General features: G+C 40.6%; 1 protein-coding gene across 1 annotated transcript; it reads right to left on the minus strand.

Moving 5' to 3' along the window:
* Window positions 1–1,822: 1,822 nt before the first annotated feature.
* On the minus strand, window positions 1,823–24,023 carry TDRD12 (tudor domain containing 12). The gene is made up of 31 exons (XM_077786221.1): window positions 24,003–24,023; window positions 22,282–22,440; window positions 21,855–21,991; window positions 20,662–20,781; window positions 20,011–20,066; window positions 19,156–19,241; window positions 18,042–18,243; window positions 17,782–17,858; window positions 16,915–16,973; window positions 16,140–16,200; window positions 15,395–15,499; window positions 14,837–15,019; window positions 14,244–14,397; window positions 13,114–13,241; window positions 12,380–12,568; window positions 11,528–11,656; window positions 10,581–10,698; window positions 9,700–9,833; window positions 9,388–9,608; window positions 9,087–9,186; window positions 7,789–7,976; window positions 7,281–7,488; window positions 6,665–6,757; window positions 5,574–5,743; window positions 4,987–5,049; window positions 4,788–4,897; window positions 3,756–3,810; window positions 2,619–2,732; window positions 2,385–2,538; window positions 2,225–2,291; window positions 1,823–1,908 (listed from the first exon to the last, which is right to left on the minus strand). The coding sequence occupies exons 1-31, from the start codon at window positions 24,021–24,023 to the stop codon at window positions 1,823–1,825; spliced, it is 3,747 nt and encodes a 1,248-aa protein (XP_077642347.1).
* Window positions 24,024–25,583: the final 1,560 nt, after the last annotated feature.

Raw genomic sequence — 25,583 nt, forward strand, 5'->3', positions numbered from 1 at the left:
TTCAGGCTTGTACAGACCCCCTTTACCTACTCTAGGAGCCAAACTGCCAGTGCCTGATAACAAACCCGATGCCCAAAGTCAGGAAGACATTAAGACCCATTTCAAAGACGTTAACACCCATACCTTCACCCATCTAATTATTTGTAAAGATATTAGGAAAGGTGTGTGCTGTCGGAGACACGCAGGTGCCATGAGACCATACAGCAAGCAAGGGACCATGCAGGCAAATACATTCCCCGTGCTTGGTGAGCTTAGGGGTCAGCATCTCTGCGAGTCGGGAGCTGGTGGCTGCTCTCTGCAGCAGAGGCGACAGGCAATGGCGACAGTCGCGGAGGGGGCAGGGCGGAACGCGGTGGGGCAGGGGCAGGCACTCGGCAGCACCGTGCTGGCGGGGCCGTGCGGACACCCGCGGGCAGGAGGGACAGCGCGTCCGCCCGCCGCCCGGGGAACGCCGGCCCGAGGAACGCGAGCGGCGACACGCCGCGGTCGCGACAGGGCTGCAGCAGGCGAGGCTCGGGGAGCGCCGGCCCCGGGGCTGAGGTCCCCGCCCGGCCCGGGATGCCCGGAGCCCTGAACCGTGCCCTGCCCCAGCCCCGCAGGCTCTGCCCCAGGGTCGGCGCTCCCGGCCCGGGCCGCCCCCAGCCCCGAACCCCGCCCGGAGCACCCTGCGGGCGCCGCCGCAGTACCGGACAGCACCACACGGGGGCAGCACCGCCTACGAGACACCTGACGCTTAGGCCGTAGGCGACTCCAAAAACTCACCGAAGTTATGTAATTAACCCAGAGGGATCTTTTCTTATGTTTCAAAGCAGATTTTTGGTTCATGTGTATGTAGAAAATTTGTACTTGTATTTTGGATCTAAGAAGCACTGACTATTTTAAACCCATGTATATAATAATGTATGGGGGGCTACTTTGAAATCAATTTATATATAAAAATGCAAGTTTATGGTTTTATTTTTTTTTTTTTTTACACCTCTGTCAGGGATCACAACCTCCCTTTTTTTAACAGACTCTGCATGACACCCCTTCCTCTCCTCTCACCTGCTCCTCCACCCTCTCATTCCCTCCCACTGACATTGGGGTGCCCTCCCTGCCCTCATCAGGGAAGGCTTAGAAAACTATTTCACTGAATTCCTTAGTGCAGGAGAATGGTAAAACTCACATATGTTCCAAAATGGATAACTGCACTTACGCAAGGCCCCAGGAAAGCTCTTCCTCATGAAAACCCTGATCAAAACATGCTTGAGGGCAGATCAATGTTCTTGGACAGAAATGGTGTTATTTTTTACACTCTTCTTTACAGACTAGTGCTTTGCATGTATGTATGCTAAACCTAGTTTTTGCTTCTACTTCAACAGAAGAGGCCTTGGTTTTTGAACAAAAACTAGAGGTAACTTAGACCTCTTAAATAACCCACTAGAACCTAATCTACCAGCCTGAAAAAACCCAAACACCTTACATTGTTTAGTTATTAAACAAGTCAAAGAAGAACAGAATAAGCGAAGGAAAACATCTGCTCCACAGCTGATTTTTTCAAGTAGGTAATTTCTATTATCATCAGGATGCAGAGCAAGACTAAAATACAGATTACATCAGCTCTGAAGTGTTCTTACACGAGGTACAGCTTTGCCAGTACCTGCTCTCAGGTGAAGGTTATAATTAAGCACAGTTGCTGTCAGGTTCTAAAGTCACTAATGTTTTTAATTAACAATTACAAGAACAAGCCAAAATTACATCAACTATCAACTCAAAAATCAACAATTACATCAACTATTTAACAACAGTACAATTCTCATCAGAGAGGAATTTCTCCTCTCCCTTATTCATCACTTTCTGTATCACTGTCTTCTGAGGACTCAAACCAGTCCTCAGATCCCGCAGGAGGGTAGCTCACTTTTGCAGAACCTGGAAGTGATTAACAAGGTTAATTGAGCTTGGAACAAATACATGGTACCATTAAATGACCCAACTCAGCAAGCCCCAGTGCTTTTGACTACAAACTAGACCACAACACTCAGAATCACTTCTATCTGCCCTTAGTCTGTGCTGAGCTGATAGCAAAGTGCTCTGCTGCCTCTACTTTGCTCTAGAGATCCCCTCAGCTCTTTTCAGAGAATCTGAGCAACGTGCTAGAATAAATTAGTATTTCAGATAAAGCCAATGCAAAGAGAGAATGCAGATCATTTTATGTATTATGAACACAGACTTATTCAATCCTTACCAACTGTAAAAGGCCTTTCATCTTCAGACTCTTCCCAGTGTTCAAAATCTAAGGACACGTGAGGATTCTGTTGACAAAAACACTGTTTGAAATACCTGCTCTGATGCACAGCAAATGTGTTCAGAACATTCAGTAGCTGTCAAATTAATTTTCACTTCACCTTGTTCTTCAGTAATTTGCACCATGCTCCTTTTTTCTCTTTTACCAGTAAAATTACAGCCTCTGTATCCTTAATCACACATGTGGACTTCTCTGCAATTACTGACTGATACAGCTCCAGGTCAGCCACATAAAGTTTGCCTTCTGAATAAGCACTGCAATATAAATTAAGTTTAAATACAGTAAATCCAAACAAAGCCATTTTGCTGATTATACTGAAGTGTCTTAAACCTACCTGAAAGTTACCTTTTCTCTAGAGAACTCGCATTTACTGTCAGTTGCCTTCAGTATTTGTACCTTCAGTGACACACTCACATCATCTTGAAACCACTTGATTGGTGGATGACAGCTGAAAGAAAGTTCACTTAATGGTATTTTCCAAAGCAGAAAACCACTGAGGTTTAGCCAGGCTGTCTCACACTGTGGGAATCAGAGCTGAAGGTAACAGAACAGGGATGCCTTGTGGGAATACTCCTATGTTAACTTAGGGAAATAAAGTGTAAAAACTTCCCAAGGTCCTTCCCTCCCAGATGCAAATTGATCCATGTCAATCACCCAGAGTTTACACCCTCAGTCTGGAAAGTTCTGTACCCCAGCCTCATTGGTCTGTTCACTACAGACCAGTGTAGTTTATTGGTTGTTCATGCATCATACCTCCCCTGGCCCCTCCTACCTTCCCCCGGTTGATAAACGCTGAACCCACCCCAGTCGGGGCTGTTTCTCGCTACTTGCTTTGTCCCTGGCTCCCTTCAACAGTGGTTGAGCTCCTGCCCCATCACCTCCCTGCCCTCCCACCTTCCTCGTTCCTCTCTGGACCCTCAATAAACCCTGCTGGCTGCTACAGGCTGCACTCTGGTCATTTCTGGTGAGGTGGAAGATCGCAACACCCAGGCATGGGTGTCTGGCTGCCTGGGGGAGCTGCTCACAGAGCCTGAGGTGAGCTGCTCTCGGGTCAGCGGGCACCCCAACAGGACCTGCCCGGGGCACACAGAGCCAGACTTTGCCCATCAAGTCACAACTCAGCCAAGGAGCCTGGGCCATGCAGACCTGACACTAGCAGCAGTGCCAGTGAAGCAGGTGATGGGACACCTTTCAAGCTTCCTACAACAGCATCATACTTCAAATTTCTGGAGGAGCACATCTACAAGTTCCATGGGGAGACACACTCCACTGACTTGGATATCCACAAGAATCACACCTGCTGCCTCATTTCAGGATGCCACCATAATCTGCCCTCCAAGTGCCAAAGGAAAAACTAACAACAAAACTGACCTCTGACAGACAAAAAGAACTTTTCAGCTGACCACAGGAGACAGAACAATCCTGTCTGGTAGTTCACATCAAAGATGGGAACGAATCACTATTTTCTTACCTTTTCTGCTGATGCACAGTAGAGTCTTCTGCTTCTTTTGTTTGAACTGCATCATCTGAAAAGAAGACATCCAGAAGTATCTTTTTTACTTCCCAATACTACAGAAACCAGGTATTCCCAGAATTTCCCTATACCATCACAAAAATAACTTGCTAGCAACCATATTACTGTCTTTGTCCTTTATACTGTGTACTTCCTATCCTGAAAGATTTCATGAAGTTAGTAATTCAACTAAAAATGTTAATTATCAAAAATACTGTAGTTGATGTTAGAAGATTTTAAAAAACCTAGCCAAACATGCTGTTTTCCAGGTCAGGTAAAGGTTTTCTCCAGTTTCAAAATGTTATTTATTTGACACCTGAAACAAAATTTTGTGAATTAGTGGGGAGGTGCAAGAAATGAAATGACTAATAGTGGTGTTAGCACCACAGCTTGAAACATGGCGTAAATGTGACTATTAACGGGGAAAAAAGCCATTCTACAATAAGCACTCCAGCCTTTTTATCTGCTAGAACTTCTTTACCTTCCACTGCTCTAAACTCATGTGTCAGCTGCTAGCAGGTAATCTGGTCGCCCTGCTATGCCCAAAGCATTTCTAAGGCTCTACTGACAGAAAAGTGAACACGTCCTTGAGATTAGATGAAAAAGAAATGGGAGCGGGGGAAGCACTATTTTCTGCCATCCTTGGTCTTGGGGAAAAAAAATTACCCTGTGCAATGAACAGCAAAGGTGTTGCCCACTCTACAGCAGAGATATCCTGCTCACATGTTCCACTCACAGCCAAAGAATTCCAGTGTCTCAAGGACAGAGCATCCCCCAGCCAGCCCCACAGTCATAGTAGCAAGAGTCACTCTCTCAGCATCTCCTGACTGCTCACTGGAAGGCAGCTCTGGCTGCCTGCAAACATCAGCCACACAGTGCTGCTCTGTATACCCTGAGCAGTCTGCAGCTGCCAGGGTGACTGTTAGGTGCTTCATACCAACCTAACTTGAATTCACATTTGAAAACTTCTGGAAAGGATTGAAAGCTTACTGCTTGGAGGAGTCACAGGACTGTTAAAGCTTTCAGCAGTGTTTTCTTGTATTGATGGAGCCTGTGGACTGGATGCTTCCTCTAGACCAGCTGTATCCTCTTTTGTGCTTCTGAACACAGGACAAAGCAGTTTTAAAAGAAAACCCACAAATGACAGTCAGCTTTACCTTACTTTGCCTCCCCCTACTTTAACCTGTACCTTACTAACAAAGCCTCTACTGAAGTTCCAAATTTTTCAACAGTAGTCTCAGGCTTAGCAGGTCTGTAAAAAAAAATGATCCAAACAGTTGCATTACACACATTTCAGCACACAGCACAATCATAAAGTTGTCTGATACCTAGCATTATGTGCTTTCACAATGACATGGAGGTTCCCAACCTTCCTTTCCCAGGAGAAAGGAATAAATGTAAACATGTTGTGCCTGAGATACCAGATGTTTACTGACTGGTAAGCATCTAAACCAGCTAATGAGCATCATGAACTGTAACAGAATCTGAATTCAGACTCCATACTAACTACAGTTAGTAAGTTACGAGTTATGGAGTTAGGCAAGTTACTAACTTGCCTGTCTGCATCAAATTCTAGGTTAACATTTCCTAGATTTAGAATTTTCTTTTCCTTGGTGTTATGGGGCTAAAGAGCAGTTAATGGAAAGTAGACACAGTACAAACACAACTGTTTCTGCATTTCAATGAACATCACTGTCAGCAGTATCATTCATATTCAGTTAAACAGAATTTTTCTCTTAATAAAGTATATGCTGAAAAAAATTTGCAAACACTTACAAACACTCCAAGCTCTCTGCATGATCCAAAACTGGCATCTGTCTGCATAGCTTCTGAATTGCTCCTACATGTTCAGGATTGTCGGTTCCCAAACCCGTCGACAAAATCTCAGACCGAATGTTGTACTCATTGATCCACATCTTGATTGAGGGAAGACTGGTAACCCCAATCTTGAATTACACAACAATAATAAAGGGAAAGCACAGCTCTTCAATGGTCTCTCTCCAATTCAATGCTGCTCTTTTAGTCAAACTTCAAGTGTAGCCCTACTGACTTATGCCTGCAGGCAATTTAGTTTTCCTGATTTTCAGACAGGAACCTCTTAATGTTTAATAGTTTTCCAAGTATCACCATTATTTACGTTGTAATAATGGCTCAAGTAACTGGCTGTTTGCACTAACAGAACCAGGATGGCAATTAAGTAAACAGTGCCAAACCTGATCATGTAAGTGACACCCATAATATACCTCATGCAGTAAAGAACTTTGAGTCCCAAACAACCCAAGAACAACTGAGGGGGGTGGGGGGCACAATAAAAAACCCCAAAGCCTAGAAATCGATGAAAGGTTGAGCTACACCATATGAGAACAGAAACTACTAAAAAGAGTAACTTCCAGATCATTTTCTCTTTCGAATCCATTTTTCACTTGACTTGCTCCACAAAATCAAGGAGTCTGCTGGATGCTAATGGATGTGAAACAAAAATAAAAAACTCCCAAAATCAAGAGCATCCGTTTTTCATGTTCTGATCAAGACAATGAAGGAGAAAAGCTCTGATGTTTTTTAATTTGCAGAAAAATTTATATTAAAACTGACTGCAAACTAGTGTAAGGGCTGTAAGCCTGAACTGAGAATTTATAAACAAAATAAATTAAATCTACTTTAGGAGCTCTTGGATATCAGCAAACCATCTTGGAGGATCCAAGTTTCATTCTTTCAGTGGAATGTGACAAACTGCAGAACTGATTTCACAATACGAACTATTGAACACTAGTACTTCACAAATACACTTTTATGACTAACTTTGTAGAATAGTCTTGGACCATGTGCAAATATATTAGCACTTCCCAGTGCTGCCATGCTATACCTACCATTGGGTCAACCCAAACTGTCTTTCCCAAGGCATGTATCACTTTTGCATGATGAAGTTTTCCTTTAATTTTGCTACTAATGTGATCAGTCACCTAGGAAAAACAAGTTATCACTGCACTTGAGATGTATGGATACCAACACAGCTTTACAGTCACTTTCACTACAATAAAACATTACCTTCTGAGCTTAACAAGGAAACATGTATTCAACAAATAAATACAGTTTATTGGAGTAAATCAGTGGAACACTAACTTAAGTTAGAACAGTACTAGCCTTCAAGGATAATGAAAGATGACTCAAACACAGGTCAATTCAGAGAGGCTACACTTCCCCTGTTCCTCCCCCAGAATCCAAAACAGTGAGAACCTATTCTAAAAAGACATTTAAATAAGAGGAAAAAAAAATCCCATTAACTTCCCTGTATTATTTCATAGAAAAACAAAAAAAGAAAACTGACCTTCTTAGAATCTGCCCCAATTACAGGTATTTAGTGTCAATACCAGTAAGCAATGCAATTTGGTACTCAAGTTTACAGTTTATAACTGATTTCTTGTAGAAAACAGAAAGAGAAGGTAAAGAATGTGAAGGAAATACCATGCAAAACCTGCTTGTTACCTTTGGATTCCATTCAGCTTCATTCTCTACGGGTTTTACTCTACAAACTATAATTTCCACAGCCTGAGGTGGCAGACTCTGGAACTTCAGAGGTAAGTGAAGCAGCTGATCACTATTCACTTGACTTGTCCTGCCTTCATCTATGTATTTAACTGTGACCTTGTAGACATTTTCTTCATCTTTTGCTGGATTCTCTACCACCTGAACCCTTCATATAGCAGGAAAAGAAACACAAAATTATTACTCATGTAACCAGTTGTGCAGGGTATTTTTTTAAAACTGCTCTCCTTTTAAGACTGGTATTTTCACAGCCCACTCAGTAACCGAGTGCATGTGTGAGGAGTCATCTTGTTTGCCCTTTAGGAACCCATTGTAGTCAAGAACTTTTTAAAAGCATTATTGGCATAGCAGTGGTTTTTTTGCTGCTTTTGAGGATGGGCTAACTTTTTTCTTTATCAAACAGTAAATACATGCACATTAATAAAATAAAAAGCCAACAAAATTTTACCTGTGGCAAATGGCTCCCTCACGTAACCCATAGAACACTGACTTCTCCATGGTGTTAACAGAAATCCTATGTCCTGGTACCTTGAAATAATCATTCATTTCTTTAGCAAGAACTGCATATTGGTCCTTTTGTTTCTTGACTATTCGACCAAAGTAGTTTGTTGCATGTACAATGAAGAGAGGCAGGATCTGAAATGATCAAATAAATCAGCAGAAAGGAGGGGTGGATGATTCCTCAAACCAATGACATTTAAGTCCTTTATATATAAGTCACATGCCTATTTCCAGACCCAAAAGGTGACAGATGTTGCTGTACATAGATTTTTCAGAAAACAATGAGTTGTTATTATTCTCAATCCTAACTGCCCATCGTTCAGTCAGCAGTGGACAGCAGTGTATGGAACAGGAGTTGCTGCATGTCAGGGGATGATATTCTACCTCAGTAAACACCAGTGAGTTCTGCCAATTACCTCCTAGGCTATTAACCACTCACACATTCTGCACAACTCCAGCTCTACTGTGAATGTTCCCCAGCCTTACAGGGAAAACTGACTGCTTTTTTACATCAAAAGGACTTAAAAAAAGGACTACAAACACGCAGCTGTGCACATCAGTGCACAAAATGCTGCTCTGAGAGCACCTCAGATAAAAGCCCAAGTCTCAAAGGGAGCTGGAGACACAAAGTCAAACTCTTCATAAGGGATATGAAGAATCACTGCAGCAAAGTCAACCTTACAGCAATGAAGGTTTCATGGATGTGAACTACGAAGTCTAACTAAAACAGCACTCTGTAGCAGAAGTCTTCCAAAGCACTGGTATTTTTGAAGGAAATGTTCTACCTACAAGAGAGGACCTCCCCATTTCTTGGGCATACTATAAATGAAAATACATTCTCTAATCCCAAGGCCAGAAAATGCTCAGTTTTTTAGCAAGTTTGCATGAACATGTCAGCTAAGAAAAAATCCTTCCACTTCAACTTCTCTTCACTCCCACAGATTACTGTGTTTCCTTCACAAGAAGTATAAGTTTCTATAAACCTCCATCTTTGTTAATTTTGATATATAGTATCCAATTATAAAAGGAATGAATACACAGAACACAAGTCCTCTTCCCACAAAATGTGAATCTTCAAAACAGAAAAAAAAAAATGAGGTAAACTCGGAATTACCTACAAAACAAAACACAAATAACATCTGGCACATTAATCCTACGGCAGTAGGGTTAATGGAATAAAAAAAAATTAAGTAGCTGTTTAAGATCTGTCCTCTTGGTAAACAAGCCCAAGGAAAAATAACTTACTGTCACACATTCCAGTGTTTCTATCATTTCATCTGCAATATTCTGGGCCATGTCTATTGATAAATTAATTTGATGACGATCTGGACACTCTGTTCTGTTCCTACATTAAAAAAAAAAATCACAGTAAGTTTAGAAAAAAGCTCCTTGCTTTCAGCTGTAAACTACTGTTAAGTGACTTGCAACAGGCAACAGAAAAAAAAAACACAAGCAAAACATGTTTTATGTAAAAGCATCCAACAAGAAAATTTGTCAAGGAATCAGCAGCAATCATTCAGGGCACAAAAACCTGACATCTCCTTACCTGCAAATCCCAAATGTTTTAAGAGAAGCACAAAGGGGTCTTGAAAATTTCTCGTCTTCCTCAGATTCTTGCACCCTGGCAGTCAAATCATAGAGTTCTTCTGGAATTTCAGCTTCTGCACGCTTTAAATAGTAGAGAATCTCAGGTGCATGACAGGAACTGTTCTCTGTCAGCAGAATGACTGACTTGGCCTTCATATCTTCCTGATCTACAGCAGAATCCTAGAAGTAATGAGAAATATTTTGGGAAAATGTTTATGTATCCACCAGTAATAACCCAACGAAGCATTACCCAGTCAAGGTTCACCCAAACCTTTATGCCAGTGCAGAAGTTGTCACTCATGCTTTGCAGGCGCTGCCCAAAGACTGCTGGAGATGGGAAATTGAAATGGATCACCCAAGTTGCATCTGTGATTCCCAAGGACTGCAGGCAGTCATCTGTTAAAACTAAGCACACGTTTCACACAGATATGTAACTGTAATAAATCAAACATGGGAAGTATCACATCACACACACAGCCGATTTTCTTTTCCCGACTGGAAGATGAAGATGGATTTTTTCCCAATACGTTCCTGTAAGGCTTTTTATTTCTCCAATCAATAAATTCATTAGCATACGGCAGACACAGCATTTCACGCCAAGCTCACAGAATTCTCCAGTTCCTGTCAGCACCACAGAATACACAGAATTGAGCACCACTCAGTAATTCACAGGAGAAAGACAGGAGACAGCTGAAATAGTGCAGAAATTTCCACAGCTCTGTGCAGAGCTAAGTCTTCTTGTTTTTATAGAACATGAAGAACAAATTGAGTTTGAAAATGAATGAAGTCCTTTTTTACTAAAAAAAAAAATTGAAAAACAGCCCTAATGGAACTTACAGAAAATTATGACAATAAATCTTTGTAGTCTGGTAATTATTTCAGACTTAGTATATCCTCTGTACAAGAGACAATTGTGAAATGATGGAAAATCTTTGAAAACACTGGTAATTCTTAAAATTAAGCAGGGAAAAATAGTAACAGGAGAAAAAAGAAGAAAAAAACTAAAGGGCTGTAGCATTAATAAGTAAACAGAGAACTGGAAATGGTTCATAGGGATCTGCCCCTGTGGAAGGGGTGAGATAACCCAGTTTAAGTGCTTGGTGCAGATCTTAGCTCTGCATTAAGATACAATCCCAACCAGAGAATCCTCACCTAACACAGCAGGAGTGCCAGAACTGTACATTTTTCTCCACCTCTCCAAGACACATGCAGCATTACACCTGCTCTCTCTATGCTTTTTCATGGAAACTATTGAGTGGCTCTTCAGTGCCTGCATGGCGAAGTGGAAAGTTACACATTCCTGCAATGCTGCAGTACCTCTTCTCCCATCAAGTCTAATAGGCAGCATCTCTTACTAGAATTTAACACATCTTACTGCAGAGATACAATGGAAGAGCTAATTAAATTTAGGTTGCTTGTATGAAAAAAAATTGTATTAATAGAGATAAGGTTCATTAATTTCCCACATAACAAGAAAACTACAAGCTCATGTACTCATATTTTAATAAATTAAGACATTTAAGAAAATAAAAATGTCAAGCTTTTCCTCTTGTTGATGTTCCCTCTCTGATTCCATGATCTAACAACACACAGATTTATGTTTCAGTCTCTCAGAACAAGTACTCTTCACCACTTGAACCCTTGAAATATTTTCAAAGGCCATGTAAAATATTTGAAGTTGGTGTTCAAAGAATTCTTGTTCAACAAGAATTACTATAAACAGATTCAATCCTACTTTAACATCAACAAGCACTTTTTTAAAGTGGTGGCGGAGCTGGTTTTGGTACGCTTGAACCCTCAAATATTCAAGGGAAATGTGTTAGAAAGATACAATCCCAAACCAGATTTGCTCCTATTAATACTCATTAAAGAATAAACATTCCAGATGCACTAATATTTACATCAGAAATTAATTCATTAAGTATCAGATAATCTATGCCAGCTATTTGCTGACAGTCAGTCTGGAGTTACTTTCAGCAGGAACTACTAACTTCCAAATTCATATTCCTCCTTTATTCTCAGAAGCCAAGATATTTTAGTTTGTTATTACTTTAAAATTAAAAAAAACCCTGCTTATTTAAATTTAAACTCTTTCATACCTTATGAATCATCTCTACTTCAGTTATTGAGTCAGTGAAGATCAGCACTTTCTGAAAATTCTTCTGGGTAAAATCTAGGATTTTGAGCAACTCGGCAGTTCTGTTGCTGTTCATGCAGGGTTGCACCACCTAAAAGCAAATACAGAACAGAGCTGGTAATTCATATAACGCATAGGTATTTTACTGTTTAAATCTTCCTAATCCTAGCCTTAATGCATCCACATGGACACTTTCAGTTTTGCTTAATCATTAAGGCTTCTCACAACTTTTATTTTCAGTTTCCTTACATGCTCAGAGTATCTACTTTTGGAGATTTTCCAACATCTAAAATCCACATACAACACCATACTGAGACACACTGTAATTCAAACCAAACTTAAACCATTTTGTGTTATTCCTCAGGGCTATACCACATTGACTGAAAACTAAGTGAAAAGATACCTGAAAATATGTAGCAGGCCATCTAGAAATTTGAGGTCTAAAGTTTGGTATTGTGTGAAAGCAGCAAACCAAATGCTTTACTTCATTTGCCTTGGCAGTGCTTACCTTGTAGTTCTGCTAGTCACAGCTAACAACTACAAAAACATTTTGGTAACATTCTGGTCAGAAACTGTACTGTTTGCAAATGTATCTCATCAAATTTAGACTAACTTGCACTAACCATGAAACAGTCAAAGGACTGTCTTCATCTCAGTCCTATAAAAGTTAAGAGACTTCCAGCTCATTTAGTGACTTGGCTGCACATGATTTCTAACAGACACTTCAGCTCACACTGGGAGGCAGCACTACCTGCTTCCAATAAACCAGCAGCAGCCACATATCCAAGCAGTGAGGTAGTTTCCTAAGTTTTACCTGTTGCACATTTCCAAAGATGGCAGCTTCTTCGATAACAGTTATCACAATGTAAGGATCAGTCAGGAACTCCTTTATCAAGGGTGTGATATGCTTATTCCACTGAGTTCCCACAGCAATGATCTGATGTGGTAGATTCCCCTGCGCCTGAGCAGTGGCTTTCTTGTAACAAGTCAGTATAGTAAACATCTAGGAAGAAAAGAGGTTTTTCTCTCTCATCATATTCCAGCAAGCTCATGACAGCCCAGAAAAATACAGTTTGAGAACACTGTTTTCTCCAGTTACAAAGCCACTACCACAGCAAACTACAAGTTTCACCCCCAGTTTGGGATGTACACTTTTACCCTATCCTTTCTATGACTTCAGAAGCAAGAGAAAGCAACAGGACAGCATATGCTTGTGCATGCAGGATTCTGTCCAGAGAAGATGGAAATCTCAAGAAAAAAATCTGTTCAACTCTGCAATATACAAAAAGCCTAGACAAAACAGACCTGAGAGGGCAGAGGCATTCAGCAAAAACTAGGTGGTAACTAGGAGACAAGCCCAACCCACCAACACAGTAATCTACAAAAAAAAAAAAAAAAAAACCCAACACGGAAATAAAGAAAAAAAAAAAAAGGAGGGAGTTCACCATAAACCCACTTCCAGTGTTTGTTTCCTCAGTGTGTGCCACTGTTTCATACACATGCACAACTAGAACAGCACTTTACCAAGCAACTGCATAAGTCACTTACCTGTTCAAAAGTGTCAGAGAACAACACCTCAGTCTCATCAAGAACAAGATGGCAAACCCTGTACAACAACCTAGTGTTATGTTCCAGCAGTCTCTGGAGGTTGTATGGTGTAGTCACTACTACTTCACCTACAAGTTGGAAGGAAAGACTGTTACCATTACTACTTGGAAGAGTATTGCTGTGACAACAAAGGACATGGTAGCTTTATTAAAAAGGGTCACACATGTATTTCAGATTTATCATCTCAAAGCTGAGGAGTTTGTATTTTTCTACCCCTGCAAGTTTTCCAACTCATGAGTGGGTGAGGCTCTGATATTTTGAAATCCAATGAAATTTCTGAAGGTTACCAAGTTTACAAAGCAGGAAGTCATCTCATTTTCCAGCAAGCTTCTGGAAGTAGAGGTAATAAATAATTATAAAATAAATATAAAATTATTAAATAAATAAATAAAATAAATAGACAAAAGGGAAATATTTGTAAATATATGCAAGAGCCATTTCAGGAAAGCTTGGTTTCAACAGTGGAATAAAGCACACATTATAGCTTAGGAATTTACATAGATGTGTGTGCATGTGTATCTATCTACACACAGAAATAAAACCACACCAATCTTCACTGGTGCAAATACACCGAAACAGCTCTGCTGCTTGAAAGTCTGCATTCACCCACCAGGCTCAATCTTGAATGATAGATGAAAAAATACCAACTGCTGAAATGAGTTTTACACAATTCCTCGTAGTTTTATCCATAGCTCTTATTCCCCTGGCACAACAAAAGCCACTTTTGAAAATGCAGGTATCTACAAGAGCTCAACAAAGGCACCAAACCAGAACACACCTAAATGTTTTAACTACATATATTAAGCAGGGCAAGCGTCCCAACAGCGTTTTTATCACTTCTATGCTGCTTCTCTGTGGAGCACCCTCTACATGCTGCTGAGTTAGATGCACAAAGTACTGAGCATTTATTTTAACAGAAACTGTAAACCACCATTTAAACAAACAAAACCCCCCAACTTTATTTTATAAACCAAGACCTTGAGAAGCAGAAATTGTTCTTTCACATGCTTCTGCAATTAAGGCAACCCACACCACCTTTAAGCATAACTAAGATGACAAAATTTTCTTACAGCCTTGCATTTCCATTTGGCTGGCTGCCTCCTTGTTCTGCCCAAGAATTATCAGCATCGGATGAAGGGGTCTGCAGCCTTTCCCGAATGTGTTCAGCAGGTCAAAAACAAGTTGTGCCTTCTTCCATCCAGGACATACAATCAGTGCTAGTGGCTACATATACAGGTACAAAAATTGACAACACAATATTAAATAGAAGTACAGAACCTTAAGAATCTTGTCTTACTAGGGTTGCACTGGGACACTTCCAGAGGTTCCTTACAACCTCAGCAATTCTATTTCTATGATCTAATACAAGCTAGAAAATGCATTATAATATTTAAAACAGCTAATACCCATTTTAGTTTAGTAAGTATATACTAATGCAGAAACAAAGCTCCATTGTGTATGTAAATGCCAGGGCATGAGCCATTTGTTGGGGATTGCTTTAAAATTAAATTTGGGACTCGCTCCATTCACAGAGTCCATCCAAGTCCTCTAAGAGGCCTTACAGAAACTGGCAGGCATCAAAAACATACACTAAGATGACATTAATGTATACTTTCCAAACATTCAGAGTAGTAACAGGTTCTCTGGTCCAAGATATACATACCCCACTCATGTTGCGCAAGGCTTGGTAATCCTTTTCCTGCAAAAGTGTAAGAACTGGTGGAATATATAATAAGGGATCATTTCCCTGATGGGAGATGGCAACAACATCACATCCCCAAGCTATTGCTGGCCAACAGTAGGACTGTGTGAAGGTAGGGCCTGAAAACTTGCTGCAAGCAAGTTCCTACAGAAAGAGAAATTAAGAGTTTCCATTAAATCTCTGTACTTAAACACCAACGAAAGACAAAGCATAGTAATGAGTGATTTAAAAACTTTTGACCCACTACATAACAAATATCCTTAACAGGTAATATGAAAAACCATCTTCTGGGCTGAGCTGTTCAATAACTGTATCAAAATTCAAATCCACTTGTAGTAGTGGCTAATATACTAGAAAGAAAATGTGTAGAATTCTTACAGCATTTCTCCAAAGCTTCATTTACTCAATCACATGAACAATCTTGTACACATTCCTCAAACTGAAGTACTACTGTAATTACTATGGTGATTTGAGGCATGAAACTTAAAAAGATAATCAATGTAGTATCATCACTGCTACCTTTTTCAGACCATCAAAAAGTGGTGCTGTTTCCAAAAATGATGATGGTTCAATTTTCTTGCTCAGGAACACAAAATTTTTTTCTTTCCCAACATTTTGAAAACTCTGAAACCATGAGACAAAGAGATGACAATGGCAACACTTAACAAAAGGTGTTTAGCTTACATAAAACTCAGAAGCACTCACTGTATGGCATTTTTATGTAGATGAATCAAATTCTAAATTCACTTTAAATATGATTCATTCATACTGATAAGTTACACAGACCAAGGCAGAGATAAAAACTTGTTATTCCTGAAGAAAGACTTTCAAAGATGGCCTTAAGTGTCTTAAATCCCCCAAGAGATGCAATGGATCTCTGCATACAGCTGGCCCTCAGTCCCACAAGGAGCAGCATGAGGCAGGGACAGCAGTCACCATGCAGATGGAAATTTCTCTCCATCACTCCTTCTCTCATCTCTGCTCCAGTGCAGGTCCTCCACAGACTGCAGCCCCTTCAGAGACATCTGCATGGAGCTCCTCCTAGTCCTCTGACCCTGGCATTGCCTGCTTCTCACTTTTTTTTTTGGTCCCTTCCCTCTGTTTTTGCCTTTTCTTAAATTCAGAGAGGCATCCCCAACTTGGCTGGCTGGCACAGCTTTAGCCTGCAGAGGCCAAGGTAGGTGCAGTCAGCCCCTGACCTCCTTCCACAAAGACCCAATGCTACCAAAATGCTTACACAAGAGAAGTTAAATGTTTGAAATACCTGTTGGTCATCTTCAACTATGTGTGTCTGAAGGGAAATGGAATTTAAGAACTGTGGAAGCCTGAGAAACAGAGATATTAAATCCAACATAAATGCAACAGAAAAACATGATTTATAAACACCACCAGTATTTCCCAAGTGTCATGAAGCAATTCACTTTAAGTATTTCTGACATATCTATCCCAATGAAAAAAAACCCTCAATACAAGAGGAGATATCAAAACTCACCACCTGAAAAGCAAAGTTTAGTGAAAATCATCTTTCAGAATCTTTTTCAAAGTGAGCTGGTAAGTTCCCTGACATTAGAAGAAAAATAGATTGTACTGTAGAAAAAAAGGCATCTTAATGTTCCAAAATATAAAACATCTTTCCATTAGTTTGAAACCAAAAGAAGACATACTTGTGAAGTTTACTACATATGCATCAACTGATCTGCAGCACAGTGAGAGCATTGCACTAATTGGCCCAGTCATATTTCATTAAATCTGAAAACTTTACAAATCACACTAAAAATAAAATAAAGTAACACACTTATTGTGCAGAAGAATACCTCCCCACCACACCCCTGCTGTCAAGCTTCTGTTTAGAAATATCTAGTATTCTTCCAGAGTAACTATCAGCAGCTTTGAAGTCCCTTCTTCCCCAAAAGCACGTGTATGAACCTTCCCTTTCCTTCTGCCCTTTAGAGGCCTAAGAACAGTAACTGCAACCATACTACAGCTTCCAACTGTCTGAATATGGAATCATTCTGAACATTTAACATGCTGCAGCACACCTCTCTGTCCAAACTGCTTTATCTTCCTTGGAAGGCAAACCTGGCACCATGCTGGCCACCTAGAAAGAAAACACATTTTATGCAGCAGCACGGCAGAAGCTGCTGAGATCCCTGCCTTGGGGAAAGGCAGACAGCTCAGGACGAGCACCAGCTCGTGCTGCTGGCTGCAGAGTCCAGCTCAGCGAGTGACAGAGGCAGGAGGGGTTCCTCCTATGAGGTTCCAGTGGCAGTTTAGTGACTGCACACCAAAGGGGTTCAGGGACGGAAGAACCAGGACAAAGGAAGGGCCCAGGGGTTATATATGGAATGGGAGAGGCAGAGCATCAAGTCTCAGGGCCAATGAGCAGAGGGACCAGTGGTGGGGCAAAGGTGGGGCCAGGGGAAAACAGGGATACACAAGAGGCGTTGCATGGAATGGGAACCAATGGGAAAGTGGGAACAGGGAACATTCTAGAACTGGGAAGAACAGGGGTGATGTAACTGGGGCCATTAACATAAGCAATCAAGGAAGTGTGGGAGAGTGTCACACTGCGTCACCCAATCTCAAAAGTAAGCATCCTCTCAAGGCATCCCAGTATCTGCATCTCCCCCGCCAACCTGGGATGCAACAATTTTAAGCACTAAAATACTGTTCAAAAACAGTATTTAAAATACAAGTGGTTTTCTTACTCAACTGTGGGATTCTCCAAATATTTCGCAGCATTCTTGCACAAATTCTAAATTTCTTTGACTAAGGCAACAATTTTGATGAAACAAACTTCAGAAAACTAAGAATAAGAAGCTGGGTGACTACAGCACTCCTGATCTAGCTTATGTATGTTTACATTAGTTTGTATTTCACAATTTAATACAAAATTTAATACTTACAGGCATGATACTGTCATTTAGATCTGTGTGAGACCTTTGGGATGGCTTTTCAAGAACAGAATTACAACCAGCAAGACCTAAAAAGGTAAATGAAATGGAGATACCAATTTCTGATTATCTGAACATATAAAAAGCCAGAGATGCACACCACATGTCCCAATCACTGGGATCCAAACCAAGACAGGACATTCCATTCCACACTTCCAACTAAACACACGAAGTGCTGCATGTAGGACTGTCTCCCCACTTGTGGGTCCCACCTGGCCCAAGATGCGATGACATCTCTTCCCCAAAGGGCAGTTTTGGCCTGGCAAGAAACGTAGGACCAACAAACTCCACTGGAACACACTCAGGATCTAACAACACTTCATCATCAGAAACATCTGAAGAACTCTTGGCAGGCCCTTCACCTTCCTTGTAATGAGCAAAGTGCTTTGCAACCAGATCATCATTAACACAGATCTATAAAAAAAACCCAAACAAGGTATTTTCTGATCAGTGTCAACAAGCAATAAGCTACACCAGCACATCCTTGTTTAGGATTTATGTGAAGCTTTAAACAAAAGCAGTGCTTTTATAAATGAGAAAAAACCTCCCAAAATCCAACTAAGCAGAACCCCACATATATAAGAAGTATCAGTGAATGCTTTGTGTCAAATATGAATTCTAAAAAACGCAAATTCCTATCTTCCTCTATGTTCTTTCAACAGGTGTTAATTAGTAAGTTTCATGTGTCTGGCCAAAATTCTGTACTGAATTAACTGTTTCAATGAGCTCTACACATCTAAAAGAACCCTCTAATCCAGCAAAGCCTGTTTATTTCTTTTGGATTCAGCATACATCAAAATTTGGCAGGAAAAAAAGAGTAGTATTAGGCCTAAGACTTCTTGTGTGTACCATACAGCTGCTTAAATCTGGCAGAAGCTACAGCAGAAATTTAACACACATTACACATTTTGGCAAGTGGAACTAGACTGGATGTTTATCCCAGCTGCTTAAGGACTCATCTGTATGCAAGAGTGTGAAGTTTTAGTTATTTTTAGTGTTATGCAGCTGCCTTACTGAAACATCTTCAAATATGATACCACAAGAAGTACACCAAATAATGCATACAGTTATCCACTTAAATACTGTCTGGACTTCAGTTGCTTGTCAATAATGAAAAAGAAAAAAGGTTCATGCAGAGAAAAATACAAGTTCTGCCTCTTGGAATGTCTCTAGAGGTTTACAATGAACAGCACTGTAACAAAAACCTCTAATAAGTGATTTAGCTTCTAATGTATCTAATTGAAACTACAAAACTCACAACGCATGCTTTCTAGCCTTAAACTAATAGCAAAGTACACCAGAGTTGAAAATATGAAAGTATCTCACCTTTTCATCTCTTATAGTCACAAAAAGAAACACCTCTAACACTTTATCTTCTACTGTCTGTATTGTGGCTTTAACCTCGGTAGCCTCTAAATGTAGTAATAAACACAAGAAAAAAGATTAAACCCTTATCACACTACAGCATTCTTCACTTGTACTTTCTGAGACAGACAAAAATAGGCATCACATTAAAAACATGTAACACTTATTATTTCACCTAGTTAAATGAGGAAATTTAACAATAAAAACTTAAAAGCTCCAAAAAGGAAATTGTCCTTAGTCTTTGGAGGAGGATTGTGAGTTGAAACAGATTAACAACTCCTGAGACAAATCACTCTTAGTTCTACACCGAAAGTCTTGGCTCTCTCTTGGGCTCTGACAATCTGGAGCACCACCAGCACGTGCTAAGTGCGACATTTCTTTTTCTAGAAAGAAGTTGTAGTTGCACATCTCTACAGCTTTGTCACACTTTTCACTCAAACACAGCCAATAAAGTCCTGAAGCACCTCTGCTAATGCAGGACAGCTGTGATGCTGATTCAGAGTCTCATGTTGAATACAGAATGGTTCCAATGTTCAAAACAAAGGTGACATGAAAGCTCCCTCAGTTAGCCTAATCTAGCCTAAACACAATCTATTTAATTACCAAAACTTATGCAGCATGGAAGTCCAGAGTGCTCAAAGTACAGCTCCACAAATACTTGTGCCTTAGTCACTCCATACTTAGGCAGATCCTTTCTCATTGTTTTTAACTAACAGCACTTATAAATATTATCAGGTATACTCATATATAAAGAACTTGTACACAAGTACTACATTTCTCTAATAACTGTTTTTTCCCAAAACAAGTGCTATTTACCTTCAAGAAGCTTTCGAAAATGATCGACAGCAGCAGTATCCCATCTTTTGGCTGGTCTAGGAATATGAACACAACCAGTTTTTCCACATTATCAAACATGAAAGTGGTAATTTAAAAAAAATTCTATACAAGCACAAAGCTCTATATCATGGAAATTCTTACAAAGTGCACAGCTACACAAATCAGCAGAATCTGTATACTTGGCACATTACTTTAGTCTTGTATTGTTCCAGCTCATCAATATCATGAATTCACCAAAACGAAAAGATACTGTTTTGTCAAGGTATCACAGCTTGCACCCAATATAAAATATTAAGAAATCATAGAATCATTTAGGTTGGAAAAAAAAAAACAGGATCATTGAGTCCACCCACTAACTCAGTGCTGCCAAGGCCACCACTCAACCACGTCCCTTAGTGCCACACCTTTTAAATCCCTCCAGGGATGGGGACTCCACCAGTTCCCTGGGGAGCTTTGTCCTCTCAGCTGGAAGAGAGTTGATGCTCCTCTTAGTAGCTGGTACAGCTCAGTGTTCACTATGAGGATACTGTAGGTTTCTACTTGAAATATAATCCCTTCTAAAAAAATTCTGCACAAAACTCTCACACTTCAGAAATGCACACACAGAATGTATTTACTAGCTCTCCTTACCCTATTTTGGCAGTGTTTTCACAGTAGTCAATATGCAGTGTCAGTGGCTTTGTGCAGTGCAGCCGACACTTCTTTGCCCTATGTGAGATCTTTGCAAATGCTCCTACTAAAACTCGAATGCTGCAAAACAAAATGGAAATTATTTCACTTTACAGGGCAGAATTTCTTCTCCAGAAGTCACTGGTCTCACAAACCATCTCCTGACAACACAATTCTTCCTGGAGTTTGGATTCCATTGGCTCCCACCTTGAAACTACCATCTTACTCTAAGAGATGCCATCAGGACCAACTGGTGAACAGGACTGATGTCTGTGCATTTAGTAACAATACACATCCTCGTTACCTGGAATCTTTCTGATCCTTTGCCACTGCAGTTTCAAGTCTTCTTGCTATTCATCATCTAAATATCTTCATGGTATTTAACCCACTGTCAAGTGGTTTCCAACAAAGTAACAGTCAACTTAAAAACATAGTTTATGTTAAAATACTTTAAATAAATTCTAATTTTGTGGAATATTATCAAAACAATTTGGTGAAGTTTCTTGTGCTCCGAGTTGCATACTTTAAAAGAGAAACAAACTTTTAAGAGCCAGACTAGCTTGCTCAAAAATATTTTTCAATATTTTAAAAACACAGGGTTTTATGTTCATTTCATCAAGTACTCAGAACCTCTGAAAAATCACCTTTTTTGGCACCATGAGAAGACAAATTGTCAGCTCTTAGTAAACAATTGGTCAACTCTAGTGGGAAAACCCCCACATATTTATGTTTAGACCTCAAGAGCTGTTGCAGCAAGTGAAACCCTGCTTCTATAGTGTTTGCTCCTGAACTTCACTGGCCATAATTTTTTTTTAGTATACACCAAATTATTAAAGAAGAAAAGAATATAAAGGTAAGTTTTAACTGGCAAGCACACATCTCAGTCACAACAGACTGACATTATTTCTATTCTGAATCTTTAAAAAAGCAAAACCTAAATTGGAAAGCATCTTTGAAGTATGACAAATTAAGGACTGGTTTGCACTTAGGTTCTTTAAAGTGTATAATATTGTTAGCAGCTTCTTGTGGACACAATCTACACCTCAATTAAACCAAAGCACTGACTAAATAAATATCAATAGCATCTGTATCTATTAACAAATTTATTGTATGTGATGTTTTAACAAATACATCACAGTGACAGAAACACATACTTCTCTGATGCAACATAGCAGTACTTGGCATAATCCACGAGGAAACACACAAGCTGGAAACCATCTATATGGCACCGGACTGACTTGACCAGAGCCCTACACCAGCACTTCAGCTCCTCACTGAAAACCACATAAACCTGAGGAAGAGAGAAAAAACAAAACAGCAGGTTCTTTCAAATGGCCCCAATTATATTCAAAGGTTTTTGAAAGGCAAGGACATGGTATTTATTACACAGTCTTCCATTTTCTTTGCAAAATGCAAGCCTTATTGCTTATACAGTTAGGAGCCTTACAGATGAGAAACCACAACTCACACAGATGCTATTTCTGTGTAAAATAAAAAAAAAAGAAAACAACATATATTTGATACCTCACCTCCGAAAAGATTCAAATAATAGATTATTTCAATGCAGAGCAATGACCTTACCTGGCCTTTTTCTATCTCCTCTTGTTTTACTTCATCTGCATCTTTGGAACTATTATAAAACTGTTCCATTTCAGCATTCAGGTTTTCATACACAGTTTCACTGGCTATGCCGGGCGCATATTCTTTCACAGCAATCCAAAAGCAACTTGGATCCTCAATCTGGGACAAAGAGAATAAATACTACTGAATTTTAAGAGTATCTGAGCAGCAGATGTAAAAATTAAACTTGATTTTTACAGGGCAACTTCAAAATTATGGTGACTGACACCGAGATACAGAATGTTAAGTAAAACATCTTTCACCTTTACAGCATTAGTTCATTAAATGGCTTCTCAGCTTCCAAGTTTCTTTAGCACTGCAACAAACATCATGGGGTCTACACGGGAGCAGCATGATCTAAAAAGCTGGTTAAACCATACAGTGTGAAAATGCAAAGACAAAGCTTTTTCCTTCCATATAAAGTCCTCAGGAAGTACATAAAAAACCCTGAAAACATTATAGACTTCACCAAGGGGCTTTCTGCTCAGAGTGTCAGCATCACAGCCCATTTCTTTAGAACAGGGTGACAGCTTTCTGCCAAGCCTTTGTAAACTGTCACATTCCAGTGCTCCAGCTGATGTGGGTCCCCAGCTGTTGTGGCTTAATCCCAGTGGGCAGCTGAACCCCACACAGCTGCTCTCTCTTACATCCCTGCAGCAGGATGACCAGACAATCTGAAGGATAAAAGTGAGAAAACTCACAGGCTGACTTTAGAACAGCTGACTAAGCAAAGCAAGAGCTGCACGTGCAACCAAGGCAACACAAGGAGTGAACTGAATTCACTGTTCCCCACTGGTAGAACACAGAGCTTCATCACACACAGGGCTGCTGGCTTGGACAGGTAATCTGATGACCATAGATATTACATACTTACAGCTTTTATTGCTCAGCATAACATCATGTAGTAGGGACTATCCCCTCAGTCATCTGTCCTGGCTGTATTCTGCATTTTCTACACTCTCCTGTGAAATTCAGGATAATCTAGCACTGTATTACACATTTTTTAACATTGTGTTGCATACCCTCTACTTTAGATTTTAGCTGCATCCCTACTGCTGGGAAGAAAGAACTATAAGTGTAGAAATAGTGAGGAAGGTGGTACAATAGCTCAAGAGACACTGCAGCTGGGAATGCCAAGGCCTGGAGAATATCAGGGTGGGAAAGCCTATCTATTATGCCTACTGCTGTTGATACTCTGTTTTGAGACATAGAATTTCTGTGTAGAGGTAATACATGTGTTTGGAGAGGCTTGGAGGCACTCTCATGGACATGCTGAGCTCTGTGTTGGGAGAAAGATCAAAACCTCAGATCATAAAAAGCACAGGGGAGCTCACAGGGTTCTTGATGAATCCTGCTGGGATGGGCTGAGCCTGCCACTGTCCACCTGGGTGTGCCCCAGATCCTCCAGTTAGACAGGCAACTAAATAAATTTACTCCCTCTATTTCAGCCTGTGGTTTTTCTGGCTGACAGCCTGTGTTAATTCACACACCTACTTTACAATAAAAACAAAAAAATAAAACCTAAAACAAATGACAATATATATATAACCCGAATATGACTCCACAAGTGCAAAGAAATGCTGGTGAATGGAAATACACAGGCAACATCTTTTTTGTAAATGCGACCTCTAGTCACATAGAAATAGACATCAATCCTTCAGATAAAAAAAAAAGCAGCATACCTTTAATATCGTGACTTCCATGTTTATCTCCTGTGTCTCCCTTATCACTACTGTAAAAGAGAAACATTTCATGAACCATTTTGATCACCACCATTTTTTTGAAGCCCATTTGAAGAGCATACACCTAAAGTAAGCCTATACATTTTTACTACTCATGTCAGAAGTACCAGTTTAAGCAATTTATTTCTTATGATTTACGTTTCAAATGGTTCAAACCAGCTTTCTTAATGAGGGACTATGCCAAAGCCTAATTAGGATTTACCATCCATGCTGCACCTTTTCCATTCAAAGGCCAGCAGAAATAGGCTGATCACAGACAAGGGCTGCTACAACTTACCTGCATGATCAAATGAACAGAAACACTAGAGGAGAATATTTACAACTTTTAAAAAATCCCTCAGCCTAATGCAAAAGAGGAATCCCAAACTTAGCAGACAAGTTTCACATCACAGATTTTTATTAGTATTTCACATTACATCTATCTGCAACGGTACATACCAGATCTACAAGTTACAACAGAATAATCAAACTTCCATCGAGTAACTGGTATTTCATTTTGGCACAAACCAAAACGAAATCACATCGTGGTATCATCACCGCAAGGTCTAGCTTACAACTTAAAGAATAAACAATTGAAGTAGGTGCCTAATTAAGTATTTCAGAATTTTTCTTTCGACGAGGAAAATTAAGACGTTGTCCTTCCATTTCCAAAGGTACTGCTTAACAAGCCAGAATTCAGCAGCAACAGAGCTACCCTGAGGCGACAGACGGCGACGAGCCCTAAGGACAGCACCGAGCATTCCCGGTTTAACATGACAATGGAACAGCTGGAACAACTGCAGAAGCTTCCCCAGAGATCATCCAACAAACAAAGCTCCTGAGTTACTCGTTTCTTACCTTGCACCCTTCTACTGCAACAAGAGATACGCAGTGCTGCCTCGGACTCTTAAAGGAGAAAATTATTTACTTTCAGCAGTAACACGTGAGGGGCATAACTTCAGCTGAAGTCTCAGGTTAATTAGTGCAAACCCACTAAATGGCCCATCAATGTGGCGGGGATGAGGCACACTCACGGAAAGGACCAGCTCTCCCAACTCACTCCGCTTTGTTAAGAACGGGCTAGAAAACAAACGCTTGCTCAAATCCCGCACTTACCACTAGACAGAATTTAACCCATAAAAATGCTGCACGCCACCGAAACCCTCGCCCCAAGCCGCTGCACTAGCACAGACACAGCAGGCGGCTCCGCAGCCACGGCGGCGCGCAGGGAAGCGAACGCGGAGCTCGCCGTCCCTCTGCCCCGCTCCCCCGGCGCGGCCGAGCGAGGGAACGGCGGCACGGAGCAGGGCCGTCAAAAAACACTTTCTTCCCCTTACTCCCTCTCCCCAAACCCCGTTTCCCCCTGTGCTGCCACAGTTCCACGCGGTACCCGTAGGAACGGACCTGGTTCGGCAGCTCCACAAGCCGGCGGGCGCTCCCCGCAGAACCCTCCGGAGCGGCCCGGGCGGTGAAGCCTCTGTGGCAGGGGCGGGCCCGGCCCCAGCGCAGCCCGCTGCTCCCGCCACTGAAAACGGCGGGAAC

This window comes from Lonchura striata, chromosome 13, assembly GCF_046129695.1.
Source record: "Lonchura striata isolate bLonStr1 chromosome 13, bLonStr1.mat, whole genome shotgun sequence".
Classification (NCBI taxonomy): domain Eukaryota; kingdom Metazoa; phylum Chordata; class Aves; order Passeriformes; family Estrildidae; genus Lonchura; species Lonchura striata.

Coding starts and splice junctions, on each gene's coding strand:
- TDRD12 (XM_077786221.1), bottom strand. CDS start 24,023: ATGGAAGTCACGATATTAAAG. Junction 20,067..20,661: donor GAAAACACTGCCAAAATAGG/GTAAGGAGAGCT, acceptor TCATATTCCTAG/ACCAGCCAAAAGATGGGATA. Junction 15,020..15,394: donor TTTTTGATGGTCTGAAAAAG/GTAGCAGTGATG, acceptor CTCTTTCTGTAG/GAACTTGCTTGCAGCAAGTT.